This window comes from Eimeria tenella, genomic scaffold, assembly GCF_000499545.2.
Source record: "Eimeria tenella Houghton genomic scaffold, Eth_scaff19, whole genome shotgun sequence".
Lineage (NCBI taxonomy): Eukaryota > Apicomplexa > Conoidasida > Eucoccidiorida > Eimeriidae > Eimeria > Eimeria tenella.
In genome coordinates this window covers 251,332-268,719 of record NW_013541739.1, presented here as the reverse complement: position 1 = coordinate 268,719, position 17,388 = coordinate 251,332, and the positions used below count along the sequence as shown (strand labels likewise).

At 52.7% G+C, this 17,388-nt stretch overlaps 3 protein-coding genes across 3 annotated transcripts; 1 reads left to right on the top strand and 2 right to left on the bottom strand.

The window, feature by feature from the left end:
• Window positions 1–321: 321 nt before the first annotated feature.
• ETH_00007900 (uncharacterized protein) lies at window positions 322–5,454 on the bottom strand (the record flags this gene model as incomplete). Its single annotated transcript, XM_013374063.1, has 7 exons — window positions 322–855; window positions 1,224–1,647; window positions 1,882–2,530; window positions 2,644–3,532; window positions 3,685–3,808; window positions 4,505–4,565; window positions 4,839–5,454. 7 exons carry the CDS (start codon window positions 5,452–5,454, stop codon window positions 322–324), a joined length of 3,297 nt encoding a protein of 1,098 aa, XP_013229517.1.
• Window positions 5,455–7,208: 1,754 nt separating this feature from the next.
• On the top strand, window positions 7,209–9,333 carry ETH_00007895 (mpv17 / PMP22 family domain-containing protein, putative; the record flags this gene model as incomplete). Its single annotated transcript, XM_013374062.1, has 3 exons — window positions 7,209–7,656; window positions 8,102–8,900; window positions 9,147–9,333. 3 exons carry the CDS (start codon window positions 7,209–7,211, stop codon window positions 9,331–9,333), a joined length of 1,434 nt encoding a protein of 477 aa, XP_013229516.1.
• Window positions 9,334–10,194: 861 nt separating this feature from the next.
• ETH_00007890 (uncharacterized protein) lies at window positions 10,195–15,727 on the bottom strand (the record flags this gene model as incomplete). The annotated part of the gene is made up of 8 exons (XM_013374061.1): window positions 10,195–10,755; window positions 10,989–11,147; window positions 11,543–12,171; window positions 12,332–12,390; window positions 12,730–13,033; window positions 13,156–13,341; window positions 13,501–14,079; window positions 14,425–15,727. The coding sequence occupies 8 exons, from the start codon at window positions 15,725–15,727 to the stop codon at window positions 10,195–10,197; spliced, it is 3,780 nt and encodes a 1,259-aa protein (XP_013229515.1).
• Window positions 15,728–17,388: the final 1,661 nt, after the last annotated feature.

The window sequence follows — 17,388 nt, the reverse complement described above, 5'->3', positions numbered from 1 at the left end:
CATATGGAGGTTGAAGGAGAATTTGCCATTTAATGAGCTTGAATTTGTGATGAGGCAATGCAAGTGCTGACCGTTGGAGACAGGGCATCAACATAAGCTAGGAGTTGAAGCAGTAGTCGAAGACGGAGACGCGCGTCGCGAACATTACTTTTGCAAAAGAGAATGAATGCCTGCGAATACAAAGGGAAGGCGTCAAACTCTAAGCTTGGTGGTCACAGCAGACTGCGCTGCAGACGAGACGGCAAAATCCACTACAAAATGCAACAGCAACGGCAGCGACAGGGGCACCAGTTGGTGTTGAAACAATGGGTTCGGGCTCAATCATGCAAAAGCTCGTCGTAGAAGGCAGTCAAGGAAGTAATGGCTTACTGATGCTAATTGCTGGGGAGTGTAATAAGGGATTGCTGTATACATAAACCCAAAAGCTTGTCGCATCAGCTCCGGAGGAGCATCTTCCACAGACGCCAGAAAAACAAGAAGATCCTCAGGCAGAAAATAAGGCAAAAGGAATGCTGACTGCTGCAGCAATCGCCTCCGCAAGTCCTGCAACGGGAGCAGCGCCTGCAAGCTCAGCCCTTTGTGAGTCTGCGGCCGCAGGCTGTACAGAGCCACAGCAATTTCTCGTGGCTGCAGCGCCGCTGCTGCATCCCTCGCCGCATGCAGCACATACGTAAGTAACTCCTCCGGGACAGATCCTTCTGGAAGAAGACACTTAAGAGTAAGCAAAGAGATAACTGCTGCTGTCGTTTCCTTTTGGTGTAGCAGCGGCTGCTCTTGTTGCTGCTGATTGCCCTGGAGTCCCTCCAGAAGTGACGGTGTTAACACTTTCACATGCGCTGGACGTAGCAACGAACCCTAAGGCATCGCAGTGGGAGGGACAGATATGCAGGTGTAAGTAAGGAAGAAACGGTGCAAGGAGAGACATGGAACGGTAGGCAGAGCTGAATACGATAAAATAACAGAGCAAATGCTAAAGGAGCTAGCAAGCGGCATGGAAAACAGACAATAACAAAAGCAAACGCACGAAAAAGTGCATACAAGCCATGTTAGAATTCTCAGGGAAGAGGAGGAAAGGAAGCACAAAGAGGCAGTCTGACGAACAAGAACGGAACCGCAGAAAATAAACGAAGAATGGTGCGGCAACGCATTCAAGTAAAGTTACGGGATCAATGCTGCACAAGCATATGCCACAGAACACAATAAGACTATGTGGGAATGCTGACAGCGGCAAGCGCCACGAGAATTGCAGCAGTCTCTTTCGGTGGCCGTCTCTCGCGGTGCAAATTACGTAGCGAATCCAAGAGCGTAATTTGCTGCCAACGGACAGAAAACATAGACCGGCGCAACTGTCTTATAGAATGCCGCAGCCTTTCTTCTTGCTGCAACCGCTGTTGCAAGTCGTGCTTCTGTTGATCGTGTTTCAAACAGTCTTGCTGCCGTTGCCGAAGCTGCTTAAGCAACGCGAGCTTCTGCCACTGCATGCTTCTGTAGAGGTGCAGAAGAGCAAAAGCTCGGAAGGTTGCTGCTGCTGCTGTTGCCGCCTCTTGTTGCTGCAGAAGTTCTTCACTGCTGCAGGTAAGAAGCAGCTCCCAGGCTTCTGTAAGCTGCTGCAGAATTGAGAGCGGAGCACGGCTCTGTATTTGCAGGCTATGCATAGACACATTAACGAAGGCACAAGAAAACTCAGCCCGGTATGTGAGGAAGCACAACCGCTCGCGCACCCTATCGGCACCCCGACTGCATTGCGGTGGCTGCTGATGGTGGTTCTATTCTGGACGCTCATGACGTTTCCCTGGCCGCTCTTGGTGACGCCAGACCAGCTGCTAATGCACATTTGCAATGAAAAGACACAGTCATGTGCCCGTAAGCCTTAGAGCTCACCTATTGAGTGCAATAAGGCTCCGCAGCACGAGCAATGCAACTGGAGAGACAGATGTGGAGAAGCGGAAAATCGACTCCGTAGCTTCTCTTAGCAGCGCAGGCAAACGCAGTCCAACTTCTTCTGGAGGAGATACCGTTACCACTGCTTGTTCATCGGGCACTGCTGTTGCTCCTGCTGTCTGCCTTGCCGCTTTTGTTACTGTTGGTGTGTCGGCTGAGCTAGTTGCTTCAGAAGCAACCACGTCCTCTGCAGTTGTGGTGGGGCGCAGCAGCAACGCTGCAGTCCTAGCTTGGAGCTGAGCAGCACGCTGCTTCTGCTGTGCCAGGTAGACATAAGTATCGAAGCGCTGTTGTTGCTGCATTGCAGCCACTGGGATAGGAGTGAAGTCCGCCGCTGCGGCTAGCTGCCACTGCAACAGTTGCTGTTGCCCCCACCCCTCCATATCTATCCCAAAAGAAGTTGCCGGGGAAGCAGCAGCTGCAGCTGCTGCTGCGACGCCACAAGGCACCTCAGTAAGAGGCATAAGATCTAAGGTCTCGGTGCTGCTACACAGCAGAGCAACAGCGCGCAGATGCAAAGCGGCTGCTGTCAGGCTCGTGTTGCTCCCGTTGTTGCTGCTGCCGTCCGACAGATGGAGCCATATGTCTCCTGATAACACGGACAAATGCAAAATGTGTCAAAATGGCACGGAGGCAGCATGAATAGCAGCACAAACATCAGCTGCACTTAAAGGCGCTTACTCAAACCAGCATACACATTACGTCCGAGCGGTTCTTTTTCCAACGTCCGCCACGTTTGTTGCTCCTGCTGCTGCATCTTTTGCTGTCCTCTGCTATCCTTCAGTGTAGCAGCAAGTGCAAGCCTCTCCGGGTTGCCAATACCGAGAAGGCGCAATAGGGCAATGAAGAAAGAAAGAAACTCTTCCAGCAAACACAGGCCCCAATCTTTTCGTTGTCTTAATATGGAGTTCAGCAATAGCCCGATAATTTCGTCTAACTCCTTCTTATACGCAGCGAACACCTGATGCACTTGCTGATGTTCCTTCCGCTGCCAGTCCTTCTCGTGAGGCTGGCCCTGCTCTTTCTGGCAATCCTGTGTTTGCTGCTGTTGCAAAGCAAGAAGGTTCAGCTGAGCAACAAAAGATATGTCTCTTAGCATCAGGGCCTCTGCAAAGCGAAATATACTTTCAATTGATAGCGCCTCTTCATTTCCGGATGTTTCGCGGTTACTGTTGAGAGCTTCTGCGACTCTGCAAGTTGCTGCCGTGATTCTAGTCGCTAGTCCTAATCTTTCCGGTGTATCCGTAGTTTCAATCTGTCCCGGAAGAGTCTCAAGGTAAACAGGGGCAGGTGAGGAAATGCTGCCATTACATCTTCGTGCTGTTGCTGCCGAATCCGCATTCGCTGAAACAGCCGCTTGTGCCGTTGAGCACGCAGGAACCAGCAACAGAGAAACCTGTTGAGGAAAAAACGCTGCGTAGGCTGCCGCTTGGAGCACACAACAGCTCTGCTGCAGCGAGTAAACACACCGCAGCGGCAAATCGAATGCCTCAAAAGCGAGCACAATGCTGCAAATGGAAGCTGACGCCCGCCGATACTTGACAAAAATTGTTAAATCTAAGGGGAGGTAGACAAACGCCCATGTACAACACTAAAAGCACCAACTCAAATAGAGAACAGAACGGGGCAAAACACTGAAACTGAAGAAAAAACAGTAAAAGGTCAAACTACTCGGGAGACAGAGGCAGGTAATTTAGTATGCAAAGAGGGGAAATTGAGAAGGCTGATATACTGTGCACGCACTCTAGGAGAGAGATCAGGGCACTCAAGGAGACGATGAAGCAAAGGAAATGCTTCAGAGGGAGCAACCAACGTGGCAGCAGAAGCTGGGACAGCAGCAAAGCCGCGTGGCCGCAGCAGACGTTGCCTGCAGGAAACAGTAGCAGATGAGTGGTGACACTTCGTTTTAGAGCTGCTGCAACTTCGAATCTGACCGAGTCCCTGATAGCCCCTGACAGCAGCAACGAGGCCAAGAGGGAAGCAGCTCAAACGGAAACCTCAGCGAAGGTCACCGTAGCCAAACAGTGGAAGAAAGAGCGAGGGGCAGTGAGAGAGAGGCACTAGCGGCAAAAGTGCACAAAGAAGTAGGGGCAAGTTGGAAAGCTTAAAGATAGACAACTCCGCAGCAAGAGATTTCTGAAACTATAGTATATATGAAAATTTATGAGCGCAGACGGAGAGAGACACCGAGCACCGGAGAATGCAAACACAGCCACCTCAAACCGAAGGATCTAAACACGTGCGTTGAAAAATGACGCAACGCGAAAATCGTCCAGCAAGAAGCGCTCACAGGTGTTAGAAAAAATGTGCAACAAACGCAAGAGCCGGGGAGAGCAGCACTGACTGCCAGAAGATTAGATGGGCTACAAAACGAGAATAGAAGCGACCTTGAGAAAAATACAGATATGCAGAGGCAAATGATTTCTGAGGCTGATAGCTGAAGAGAAATCCAGGCTCTAGGAGTCACAAAGAAGCGGCAATGCACGGCACAAGATGTAAAGAGGAGAAAAGCAAAGAGCAGAAGCGGAATAGAGCGGACGGAGAGGAAGAGAACTTGCTGCACCTTCTGATGGAGACAAGAAGACGCGCTAGTGAAGCTGCAGCTTCGCCCCCGAATGGTGACTCTGCAAGGCAAGGAATGAAGCACTCTGCTGTAGCCGGCATTCCTGAGGAAGACAGAAGCCTTAGACATAGCAAAGGGAACTGAATGACGCTGACAGCGGGAACCTCTACTCTCAGGCAAAACTAGACAAACCTGTTCCTTGGCAGACACCCAAAAATACGGGCAAATTCGAGCATAAGCATACAGCAAAGTTGAACCAGCATGCCGTCCGCGAAGGATCGGCTGCATTGGCAGCTAATGCCTTTACAGACTCTCTGGACGCAAAGTAGCTCACCCAAATTCCCAAAGGCACAAATGAGAGCCGCACATTCGCCAGGCGTGAAAGCAGATGGTAACTGCGACTGCTCCTGCTGCTGCACTGCTTCACGTACAGCAACAACGACACGCTGTATCCGGTGGTCTCTCTGCGGGGGGCGCAGCAAAGACAGGAGCAGCAGCGCAGGGGCTAGCAAGCTCGATCCTTGTCGCTGCGGCTGCTCCAGAAGCGGCAGCTGCTCTGAGGCGACAGCCGCGAGGCAACTGCAGTCTCCTCTTAAATACGCATTTTCAATTCTGTTCGCAGCGTCTACGCTGTTGTCCGCACGTCCTGTGGCTGCTCCTGCCGTTGCCTCTACCGGAAGTTGTGCACTGTCCGCAGCTGTTGTCTCTGTTGCTCGCACTGTAGTAGCGACAACGAATGTCGCTATCGCGTCCGACTCTGGAGGGGCAGCAAAAGCCTTTAGATAGTGGGGCCGATGCGGCGCCCAATCCAGTTGCTGCTGCTGCAGCACTCGCAGGGCTCGTTCCTTGCGTTGCTGCTTCTGCTGGATTGTTATGGTTGCTCGCATCCAAGATAAATCCTGGGCTTCGGCGCGATCAGAAGTAAAAGCAGCAGCCGCAACTGCAGCCATATCACACAACCTTCGACAGGATCTTTGGAAGGAGCACTGAAGGAAGCGTCTCTTAGTGACCACAAAATCATGTGTTGCCACTGTGGCTGTTATTGATAAAGCCATGTTTGCTGTTTCTGGCTTTGGATGAGCTCCCGCTGATCCATGTGCCGCAGCTCGTCTGCTGTGTCCTGATGCCCTTGGCCTGCTCCTGCATATAGACTGCGCAGCGCTAGTGCCGAGGCGCGGAAGTGGCCCCGCCCTACACATGGCCACACTTCTTAGTGAAACAGGCGCCAAATTCATCCCAAGTTGAATACACGCCTGAGACTGCGCCCTAGGGCCCCGGCCAGACCCCTCTTAGCGAGCATCGGGAGCTGCAGGGGGACCCTCTCCCTGCTTGAAATAGATCCGCTTGTGTACTTGCAGTGTCTTTTTATTATCTGCCATTATTTACACAAGCAAAAACAAATTAATTCAGCGCCACAGTACGTCTGCCGTCTCTTGCTGCCATACTGCAAAGGGTCCCTTGAAGGGCCCTCAGCGACGATTCAGTGATCGCCGTCATCGGCTGCAGCAGCCGCAGCAGCGGCAGCAGGCCCCACACGTGCACAAGCGTACCGCGCAATGCGAAGAAACTTTTTCACTTTCTTTGTAACACAGCGAAGAGAGGGCGGATCGCGCCTTCCCCAGTCAACAGAGAGTGCAACCCCGGTCGGCTGCTGCTGCAGCAGCCGTTTCTTGCTGCTGGCGTTCCTGCTGCGTACTAAACGCTGGGCTGGATACCGGCAAGAGTGATTCGCACATACACTTACCTAGCGGAGGAGTTATAATTGGAAGCAGGAAATTAGCGAGCTGCACAGGTAGCGCCAGTAACACTTAACGCAACAGCAGCAGCAGCCGCAAGGGCACGGGAAGCAGCGGGGGGACTGTCGTTGCAATACAAAAGTGGCGGAAAGGGGCAAAAGAAGTTTCAACTGTACATATCCCTTTTGGTGGCTTTGCGACTCCACTGCTTCAGCATATGCTGTAGCAGCGGCTGGGAGGTGGCCATGCTATGCAGGTCTTACACAACGTGGGAAACGTGCGGGCGAGGACGATAGAAGTTCTGCCAGAGGCACTAGGAGGATAAGCAGCACGTGCTGGTGCTGCTGCTGCCGCGTGGTGGACTGCGCACTTTGCCTCTAACGCGTATAAAGATGAGCCTCAGAAGCTTATGGCCGCCACCGGTGGCCAGCTGCCGTTGATTGTCTCGCACACATTTCTCAAGCCCTGCATTGGCGACGGAAACAGATGCTGCAGCTGTCGCTGTGCGTTTCTGCATCTGCATCTGAGCAAGGCTTCGGCATACTGAGATGTGGGGCCGCCTGCGGCCGTACAGCAGGGTCGCAGAAGCGGCCGCCGCTGCTAACCCAGTAGAGGCTGCCAAAGGCCGCTTACTGGTAGCAGTAGGAGAGGTTTCAAACAAAGTACCTTTAGCAACTGTTGCTGTTGCTGCTGTCGGAAGACATGATCCAGGCAATAGGCGCCGCCTACTTCTAGCTTGCTGTCCTATTAGGACTCGCGAACCTAATGTCCTGCTGTTGCCCGTGCTGCATATGCAAATGCAGCAGCAGTTTCGGGGGCGAAAGTTATATCAGTGTTCCGCTCACCCTCTATCTTCTAAATTTGCTTCTGCTGCTGCACCTCAAGGCGAGCCTAGTTGCCCCTGTTCCCCATCTTCGGGCACCTCAGCCCCGGTATCTGCAGCAGCAATACCCACAGCAGTGGCAGGGATGGGAGTAGCACACAAGGATGGCCACTCCTGGCTGTGGCGCCTAGTGCAACACCGCGTGGGAAGGCGCAGTCGTCAAAAGCAGAAGGAGAGACAAAAAGAGAGAGAAAAAGAGCGGATTGTCCGGCTGCCCTTGGGAATATCTGTAGCTCTATGGGCTCCTATTCCGAGCAGCAGCAGGCTGAAGAGAGATGTGCTGCTGAACGCAGTTGCTGCGCTGCTACTATTTTCCGCCAGTGATATCATGGCGCAACACCTGCAGCACACGCAAGCCCACAAACAGCAGCAGCAAGCGCAACAGGAGTTGGACCCACAGCAACAGCAGCAGCCTCCACGAGAGCTGCAAGGTTGCGGGGCAGAGCAGGTTCCTCCAACCCTAAGCAGCACATTGCGGCAGATCGATGCGGGCCGCACGCTGGCTGTTGGTTGCGAAGGAGTGATAGTTAATGGTGAAGCCAGCTTGTTGCCTAGTTGTGTCAAATTCTGTGCCTGCTGTGCTATCCCTGCCTCGTGTGTGTGGTTTGTTGTGACTGTGCTTTGAGCTCCGTAGCAGTATGTTTACCTTTTCAAGTAGCTTTGCGTGCCGGCTTCCTTCGTCTGTGTGCCTTTCTACCCGCTTTCGTCCCTTTTTCTCTTGTTTCATTTTATGCTTGTGACAGTTCCTCGTTTATCGCTTCTTCGGCAAATTCTGGACTGTCTCGAACTTATCTGTTTTTCCCCTGTTTATGTTCTCTGCCCTTCTGCATGTCTAGCATGCTTTTGCTCTTTGCATCTCCCTACGGGTGCTCCATTTTTTTTAGTACAGGGGCACATATTGTAATCATTTTCTACCCTCCCTAGAATTCCTAGGCTGTAGCTGCTAAAGCACTTTGGTGTTTGCCCTCTCTGTTGCAGCTCTTCTACTGACACCTATGTATCACAAGCTCGAGGCGATGCTGGCTCACAATACTGCACTAAAGCGCAGTAGCACGAGCGGCGCAGGTGGCGGTGGTAGCAGCAGCAGAGGAAACCCCAAGGTCACGAGCTCCGGGCGATCTGGCGCTTCAGCACGTGTAGCTGCTGCAGTCTCTGGCGCCTCAAAAGCAGCAAATACAGCAGCAAATGCAGCAGCAGCAGCAGCGTCGGCAGCAGCACAAACACAACAAGGAAGCCGCGCCAGTCGCTTGCTGTGGCTGCTGAGTCTGTATCAGGTGCTGGCCGTTCAAATAGTCGCCATGCCTTTTAGTTCTTTTTCTTTTCTTTTTTTCACTCCGGTTCTCAGATTCAGCTTTACTCGGCTTTTTGAAGAGCAACAGCTTCCAGTCCAGAAGGAGCAGGTACAACAGCATTACGTGCAGCAGCAAAGGCTAGAGCAGCAGCTGCTGCTAGCGCAAGAGCGACGACAGCAGCAGCGGCAGCAGCAAGAACGAGAGCACCAGAAGTTTTGCTTGATCCTTGGCTCACCCGGCTCTCAGAGGGCAATTCAAGACAAAGTTATTGACAAGGACGCCCCAACTACAGTGCAGCAACACCAGCAGCAACAACAGCAAGGGCAGCAGCAGCAACAGCATCAGAGGTGTTGGATCAGTTCCGACCCTCCAGAGAATTTGCGTGCTGCACTCCGTGAGGGTTACGAGGCTGTGCGATGTCATTTCAGAGAAATATACGTCGCTAGCCTTGTTGTGTGGCCCCTGTCGGACCTTATCAACTTCCGGTGGGCTCAATGCCTTCAATGGTGTATCAGTAGCGCCAACAATTAGCAAGTATTTAGGGCCTCTCCCGGTGCAACGGGCTAGTAAAAGACATAAAAGACAGCTACGTCCACATCCCCTTTATGCGGAAGAGATGCCGCGTTTTCATTGTCCCCGTATGTACAGCAACGTTCCCGCTGCCGTTGCTGCCAGACAGGTATACAAAGCGTGATAACTGTGGCGTGATTGCATGCGTCTGTGCTCTTCAGTTTCGTTCCACTGGCAATGCGCCCTGCCTGGGACTCTCTACTTGACTTTGTTTGGGCTGTGTACCTCTCGTATGCCGCCCACTCTTCCCCAGCACCAGTGCAACAGCAGCACCCGGTAGATGAAACAGCAGGAACTTGTGCTGCGGCCCCTACTTCGTCTGCGGGCATGCAGTTGAACGCTGCATGAACAAAGGGGACCAACTGTCACGCATCCATTACTCGGGTTCTAAAGCTGCTTCCCTGGAGCTGCTACCCCTGCTATACAGAAACTGCAGCAAGTGAACTGCTTCTGCAGAGTACGCGACAACTCGTCTTTACATTTACAGCCAGTCTGGTAGCTGCTGCTGCTTCTAATGCGTCTGCTGCTACTGCTGGTGCCTCTCCTATTGCTCGAGCTGCAATAGCAGCTATTGCATGAAAGTGCTTTTCCATGATGGACAAGGTGGGCAACTGCAGCACGAATGAGCACGACACCACATATTCGGTGCCAAGCGTTTGCGTCCTTGAAAACTAGTGAAGGCCAACTAATATGCCAAACTCTAGGAACTCAAATGTGCTGATCCTCATACGTTGTTGCGTCAGCTCTCCTCTGGAGCTCCGCTAGCTACTTGTGCAGTACAAATGCACCTGAGGGGTACCCTTCTTTGCAGCAACAGCCACCAAAGCAGCAGCATCAGGATTAGCAGCAAAGGAGTGCTGCGCCTCGTCCTGCTGGTGCACATATCGGCTCTTGCTGTTCCTGCTGCGGGATGCGGACGGCAACACTCTCTGTCTCTCCCACTACTGTGGTGTCTGTACACCTCGAACCGCTGCTGCGCCTCTGCCTCCCTCTCAAGTAGCTAGTCCAGGAAATCTTCACCTTTTACTTGTTCAGATGTTACTGCTGTTGCTGCAGATGCTGCACATTACACATTGACACTGCTGCTGTTCAGCTTGCTCCGCTGTTCTCTTCCAGCAGGTTCAACTACTGTTGGTGCTGCTGCTGCATCGGTAACAGTCCGCTCTGTTTAATACAAAGGCAACCCTCTATACCGCTTGAAAGTTCCGTTCATGGTAACGGATTCCGGTGCCTCCGATGCTGCTGCTGCAGCTGCTGCTGCTGTTGTTGTTGCTGTAGCTGCTGCTGTAGCTGCTGTTGAACACTGTTGCGAGCCGAATTACCAGGAGGCCTTCGGCGGTGCCTTTGGGGTGCTGAATTTGCAGCTGCAGCAGCAGCTGCTGCCGTGGGTGGGAAGGACGGCCAGGCACTTGTCCTAGCCGGTTGCTGGGGCTGGTGTTCTGCTTGCTGTTGCTGCAGCGGATGCTGCTGCAACAGATGATGCTGTTGCTTTACTTGTTGCTGCAGCTGCTGTTGCTGCTGGAGTTTTTGTTTATGCTGCTGCTGATGCTGTTGTTGCTGCTGGTGGGGGTCATTTGGATGTTGGTGCAGCAGTTCCCTCGGCTGCGGCTGTTGCTGGGGCTGCTGTTGTCGTTGCGCCTGCTGCAATTGCTGTTGCTGCTCCTCGCTGCAAGCCCTAGCTTTACCGTCTACGTCGCTTCCAGTGGAATGAACGCCATGACCTTCCTTCTGCCGAAGCAGAAGAAGTAAGCACTGACGCACTTGCTGCGCCTGCACCAACGCCGAGGACACGCCCACAACCACAAAACGAGCAAAGTATTATGCTGGAAATAGTAGCATCAATATGGCACATAATTACAGTCGGCGAGTAATGTAGGCAAACACATTTTCGTCAACAAGACGCATGGAAGATAACCATGAACAAAGTAACCAGAAAAGAGACTGCTTGGCATCAGAGACGAGGAGCTGTCGAACTCGAGCGGCATCGCTCCTAGGCTCCTCACAGTCGCAGCAAATGTCTCAACCTTTTCCTTCTGCTGTTGCAGCATCGCATCTCTGGCCCGCAGTTGCTGGAGAAGCAGTTGCTGCTGCTGCTCGTGCTGCTGCTGCTGTAGCTCCCTGGCGCTGCGTTCCTCTCGAAGCTGCTGCAGCACCGCCGTGGCCTGATATTTAGGAGCAGCAACATCACAGGCTGATAGTCGAAGAGACCGATGGGGTGTGAATCACTAAGGGATAGGTAGCATACAGAGCATACAGGAGTGCCAGATTCCCAAATTCCCAAAGGAGTCACAAACAGCAGAACAAAGCAGAAAGACAGTAGGCGCGCCGACGCTCACTTGATGGGCAGGATCAGCGTAGAAAAGTACCCGTAAAAGCTAAACTGGAACCCAGCCGTTACAACGCAAGTACGACACAGAGGAAAGAGCAGTGGCAGATATATGTCCGGAAAGGGCAAGGCGCTCTGCATGGAGGGGCGGTGCGCAGCCCGCTCAATGCGTTAGGCGAGATATACCATGAAACAGCGATACGACACGAAAAACATATGTCGGCAGCTCACTTTTATCGATAGGGCTGAGAGAACATCCTCGCGCTGCTGCAGCTGCTGCCGCAGCAAATTTCGTTCAGTCCGTAGTTCTTCCACTTCCCGCTGCAGCAGCTGAACTTGCTGCTGTAGCTGCTGCTCAGCACTGAATGGAGAATCCGCAGCAGAAGTAGGCACCTGCTGCATCCTTAATTTGCGAGCCTGATGTTGAAGCATTTGCAACAGCGCTTGATGTTGCTGCTGTTGCTGTTGTCTTTGATGTCGTTGCACCGACTCCGAAGGCGAGTCCTTGTTTCCGTCTTCAAGAGCAGGAGGGCCAGCTATACAAACCGCTGCCGTTTCCGAGGAAGCATCACCCGTGTGTTCTGTGAAACTAATGATAGCCTCCTCTAAATACGCAAGTGACAGCCGATGTATCGATGACGTCACCAGGGGAGGGATGCTGTTGTTTCCGCCTTGCACCTGTTTTCCTGCTTGCTGTCCGAAAATGGCAGCATCTGGCATTATTGTTCGTCCGTAAAACAAATACAAGTATTCCTGATTGCACACGGCGAATGCATCTTTGCTTGATGCTGCGCCGGCGAGTGCCTCCGGGAGTGAAATGTTTGCCCAGTGAAGGTCCCACAGAGAGATACAAAACAGGGCTACAGGCACAACACGAAAGCGCACGAGGCAATGCTACAGGCTGTGCACGCATATTGGCTCGCCTTAGTGCAGCACAGTACATGCACACAAGCAACGTGAGTGTGTTTCTCCTGGCTGCTACCGCAGGCAACAACAGAGCGGCAGGTGCAAACAGTGTACCTGCAGTGGGGGGAGGGCAGTACAGGATCAAAATGTCGCGGAAGAAGAAGAGACAAACACTGAAAGGAGACAAACGCGCAGCAAAAATGAGTCTGCGGAAGCCTGCTGCTCCGAAGGAAGAATAATACGAGCAACATGGCATGGGCACAGGGGAAGGGGCAACGGCACAGAACCTCAACTGCCCCACTAAGGGATACTGGGGACAGCGATGAACAAACTAAAGGATACGCACTTCGCGACATGGATAGAGACAAAGGCAGAGAAAAGCTTGTCCGGAGCGATACGAAACATGCGGGGAGAGATACTGATAGATCCCTAAGAAGCTTCAAGAGAGAGGAGCACGAAGATGAAGCATAGAAGTTGGTGGGTAAAGAAAGCATGAAACGCTAAGTACTCACGCATTGCTTCCTGGAAAGTCTGGCCAACCCCCCCCGGGCTTCATTAAGTTCCATCTCTTTTCCTTGACTTCAAAGCTCCAGATATCCCTCAAGCTAGTCCCTTGGTCGCTGCTGTCTTTGCCACCAAACAAGTATAACGAATTCCCATCCGCTGAAGCAGTGAACGCTGCGTTGATTCGAGGGATGGGTTCCTGCTGGCGCTGCACCTGTGGCTGCGTCGGTGCCGCTGTCGCTGCGGAGGTGTACAACAGCTCCAGAACAAATGTCTTCAAGTTCAACTGTAGCAATCTGTTTTGTACATCCTCTGTCGTTGTGGAGAGATGCATGCAAAAGGCACAGGCAAAAATACGCAGCAAACAAGAATGCAACGGCATTAAGTGAAATTTCTGCACGGGCTGCGTATACAGTTGCAAATTCTGTACTTACTGCTGCCTCCGACCGAAATGGCGCTGAAGCAGAAGAGAGAGTCGCAAGAAGCTTGGTATACCCACGTCTGACTCGACCGTTCTTGTTGCTCTTCGTTCTGTTGCCGGTCTTCCTGTTGCCCGTGATCTTGTTGCAGAGATGCGGATGCTCCCCAATGCACCTGATGTCGTTCCCAGACACCACGACCTGTCAGTACACAGCAAACAAACAAATTCACATCCGCCAAAGCAAAGACCGTCAGTATATCTAGCAGATGCACCAGAAGTGATGGCTGAAGCCAGAGCACAAGCAGAAGCACAAGTAGTGGTCAGAAAACCGCAAAAATTCCCGCATTAACGCACGGACCAACGTGAAAGAAACTAATCCCGCCGTCTTCAAGCCTCCCCGTAGCGTCGAGCCCAGAAAAAACAGCAAGGCGGCATCCGTGGAAATTGCTGGTACCGCTGCTACTGCTGCTGTTTCTGGACAAGTGGTTGTCCGCGCACGGCACCGGAGAAGGAGGCAGCATGTGCTCTTCAAGACGCTCCTCCTTTTGCTCCTCGTTGAGCTGAAGCTCCGCCAATGATGCTGGTGCTTCTGTTTCGCTGTTTTTCACCTCTCCGCACTCTCCATCAGCAGCTGCACTAGCTGCAGTCGCCGCTGTTGATGGTGCCGCTGTTGCTCCTAATGTGTCGCTGATGTTTGAAGTGCTTATATTTGATGTGACGCTACTTCCGCCATTTCCGCTACTGGCTGTCGTGTCTGTACAACTTGAGACCTTTTCTGGCTTTGCGGCTTCTGTAGCATCTTTAGCAGCAGCCGCTGCGACCTTTCGCCCAGCTGTTGCTGCCCCCATGCATATCGCTAGAAATGTCACCTCGCGCACAGGCGGTCCTGTGCCAGAATTGACTGGCAGCAGCACCCACCGGCCCTCCGCCGACGATGCTGCAGTGACAACCCCCAGAAGAAAAGCATACTAGCACCAGCAACCACTGAACCACGAAAAAAAATTTAGCTGCAAATGTACGGTGCCAGGTTTGTTGCAGGTGTCTTTAGAACGCCAAGCCGCGTTCGTGGAGCAGATGGTCATGCAACAGTTGTTCAATGTTTCAAAAATAGCTGCAGTGGCACTGAACCCTACCACGAAATACACCACCAGCGGCCTGCACAAATTACTGAACGGGCAATCATCTCCATCATGAAATTTATCTCCAGACACTCCGTACAGCTTACTCCAGCAACAGCAGTGACAGGAACAACAAGTTCTACAAAGTAGCAGCAAGCCCCTACCAGTTTCCAGTTTGCAGATGGAGAACGTGTCACCTTGCGCTTGTAAACGGAAGAGCGAACCACATGAGCACGCAGCATACTGGGCGCTTTTGTTGCAGAGATTGTTCCCGAGGCTGCTGACGCTGCGAGACGACTGCAAGACAGTAACCTCTTCCCACGCCACATCTGCCACAGAGCAGAGGTGTACGGCAGGAATGTTGGCTGGCATTGCTGCTGCTTTTTCAACGACACCTTGCTGTAAGTGCTGCTGCAATAAACGTGAGGGAACGAACTCAGCAGCATCAGGATTTAAGGCACAGCCCTCACCCGCTAGCCCCTGCTGCAATCGAAGTTGCTGTTGGGGCTTCTGCTGCTGCAAAAAACGCTGCGATTTTTGTTGCTGCCGCTGTCGAGAGGCAGCAGGGTCCGGCTGATCAACGAGGCCTGACAGGAACGAGCACTGCTGTTCCTGCTGTTGCTGCTGCTGATGCAGCTGGCGTTGTTGGAGATACTGCTGCCTCATTTGCTGCTGCTGCAGTTGCTGCTGTTGCAGGTACTGCTGCCAGAGCTGCTGCTGCAGGTCGGCGTCCTCCCCAAGCCACGGCTGTTGCACTTCGCGGCGTCGTGCTTCCCCCGTGCCTCGCTGCTGCTGTTGCTGCTGCTGTTTCTGTTGTTGCTGTTGCAGCAGGAGCAGCTGTTGCTGGAATTGTCTCTGCTTCAGCTGCAGCAACCGCGCATCCTCTTGTTGCTGTTGTTGCTGCTGCAAATTGGGCCTGCCAATTGTGCCATAGTTTTGAAAAGCTTCCTCAAAGCCAGGAGGGGTAAGAGAGGCAACTGTTGCCGTTTTTTCTTGCTGCTGCTGGAGCAGCTGTCGGTGCAGTTGCTGCTGCAGCTGTTGCTGGAGATCCTCCCTCTGCAGCTGCTGCTGAAGCTGCTGCTGCTGCTGCTGCTGCTGCTGCTGCTGCTGCTGAACTGCTCGCAAATGCTGCCCTGCAAAGACACCGAGCGAACGAAGTCTGCGTTCCAGTTCTCCAAGGGCTCCAAGGCTCTCCTCTGTGTTTTCTTGCTGCTGCTGGCACTGCGGCTGCTGCGGTTGCCATTCTGGTTGCTCTGTAAGCTGCTCCTGTTGTTGCTGCTGTAGATCATGCTGCTGTTGCTGCTGCTGCTCGTAGTGGTTCCCATGAGACTCTCCATCATTCTGCAATGCCTCGTCTTGCTGCTGCTTCTGCTGCTCATGAAGCTGCTGCTGTCTGTGGCGATCCAGAGCCTCTGTAAGAATCCGCAAAGCCTCCCCCTCATCACCTGGATTGCTCCCGAAATCCATTCTTTTCAGGCGTTGCTAAACTGAATGAGGTTCGTGGATTCGCTGCTCTGCTTGCTTCTGCTGCTGCTGCCAATGGCCTGAAAGGAGATGGCGGCAACTGCAAGTAGAGCAATTCCCGTGGCTGATTGAAGGATCCCTGTACTCATTTGATGCTCGCGAATATGTGTGTCTACTTCCGGTGCAGCAGCTGATGCTGCTGCTCCTGTCGTTATACAGCAGTTGCTGCTATTGCAACGGAGGTGGATGCTCTTGCCACAGTGCTCGTGCCCGCCCGTCCCAGGTGTTGCTGCGGGAAAATCATTTACTGACGGCCACAACGGAGCACCAACAAAGAATCTGCAACTGCCGCTTTTGGTTGTGTTGCTTCTGCTGCAGTTTGGTGCGCAGAGGGCATCGGCTGTTGCCAGGTAGTTAGCTGGGCTCTGTGTGCCGGCCTACGAACTTCGTCAGTGTTGGCGCCTCCACCACAGCACCTTCTGAGCGAGCTCTTGGCGGCGTTGCTGTTGCAGCAGCAACAGCAGCAGCAGCCGCTGCTGCTGCTGCTGCTCTGCCAAAGAGGACTGGAGGAGCCGCTGGAAACCTCCTGAAGGCTTGCAGGAGACAGTCTCACTTCACCCTTCTAATGTCTTTCTCAGCTCAGAGATACGAAAAAAAAACCTGTTCAGCCAAATATAGGAGTGGCAGGAAGGGCTGGAGCAACAGCAGCAGCAGAGACTGCGAACGTTATCCCCTTGACCTCAGCAGAGCTGCGTGAGGCTGCAGCGGCGGTTGGTCCCGCTTGCTCTGGCTAAAGCTAAGAAGATTTTGCTATTTAAGTAAAGTTAAACAGAATTAGTTGGAACTGCCGTTCCTGGGTGAAATACAAAAGAAAGATACTAAAGCCTGAGTGTGGAAGCCCGTACACCTCAGCTGTTCCACGCCTGGAACGGCTGATTGTACAGCCAGCTCCTTTGCCCAAACCCTGAATACACACCTTTTTGCTTGGCTCAACTGTTTAATTGAAGAGGTAAGACGGGCAAAAAATTACAGAACATCACTGGGAAATGGCAGAAGGATTTGAGCCGGTCTGCGTGGGGGGCGCGGGGCAGCGGTGGGTGTCTTCTCCGTGTCAAGTGCTTTAGTGCCCATTTAATCTTGTTAAGGTCCTAATATGAGATTTTAAGCATCTGCTTTTTCCTGCCATTTCTATTTTTGGCGAAAAGAAGAGGGTAGACGCCACATGCTAAGGCGTTCCCCAAGTATGAAAGTACGTAGGCGTCGCACGTTCCGCGGCTTTGTTTCTTGGGGGAAGACAGATATGTCTGTTGTCCTGCTCTGAAGAAACGAGATGCTAAACAGGAAGGAAAAAAACGAAAAATGTTCTACTTGGTCCACTTTACCGCTATTTCAAGCTGCCGCTCGCAGTCTCCCGCCCCGACGGTGACTGGCGTCCTATGAGTGCCATTTCTAGGTGTTGGTCATTATAGTGGTTAGGGGCCTTTTCTCTCTGTTCCGCTTCACATCTCGAATGTGCGTCTCCCTAGACATATATTGCAGGAGCAGCAGCTACGTAAGACCTTCGTGTCTCAGTGTGCACGGCTGAATCAGTGAGACTGTGCTTGCAACAATGGTCCTTGAACGTGCTCAGCGAGCACAAAAAGCTGCCTCCACTTCCATATTCA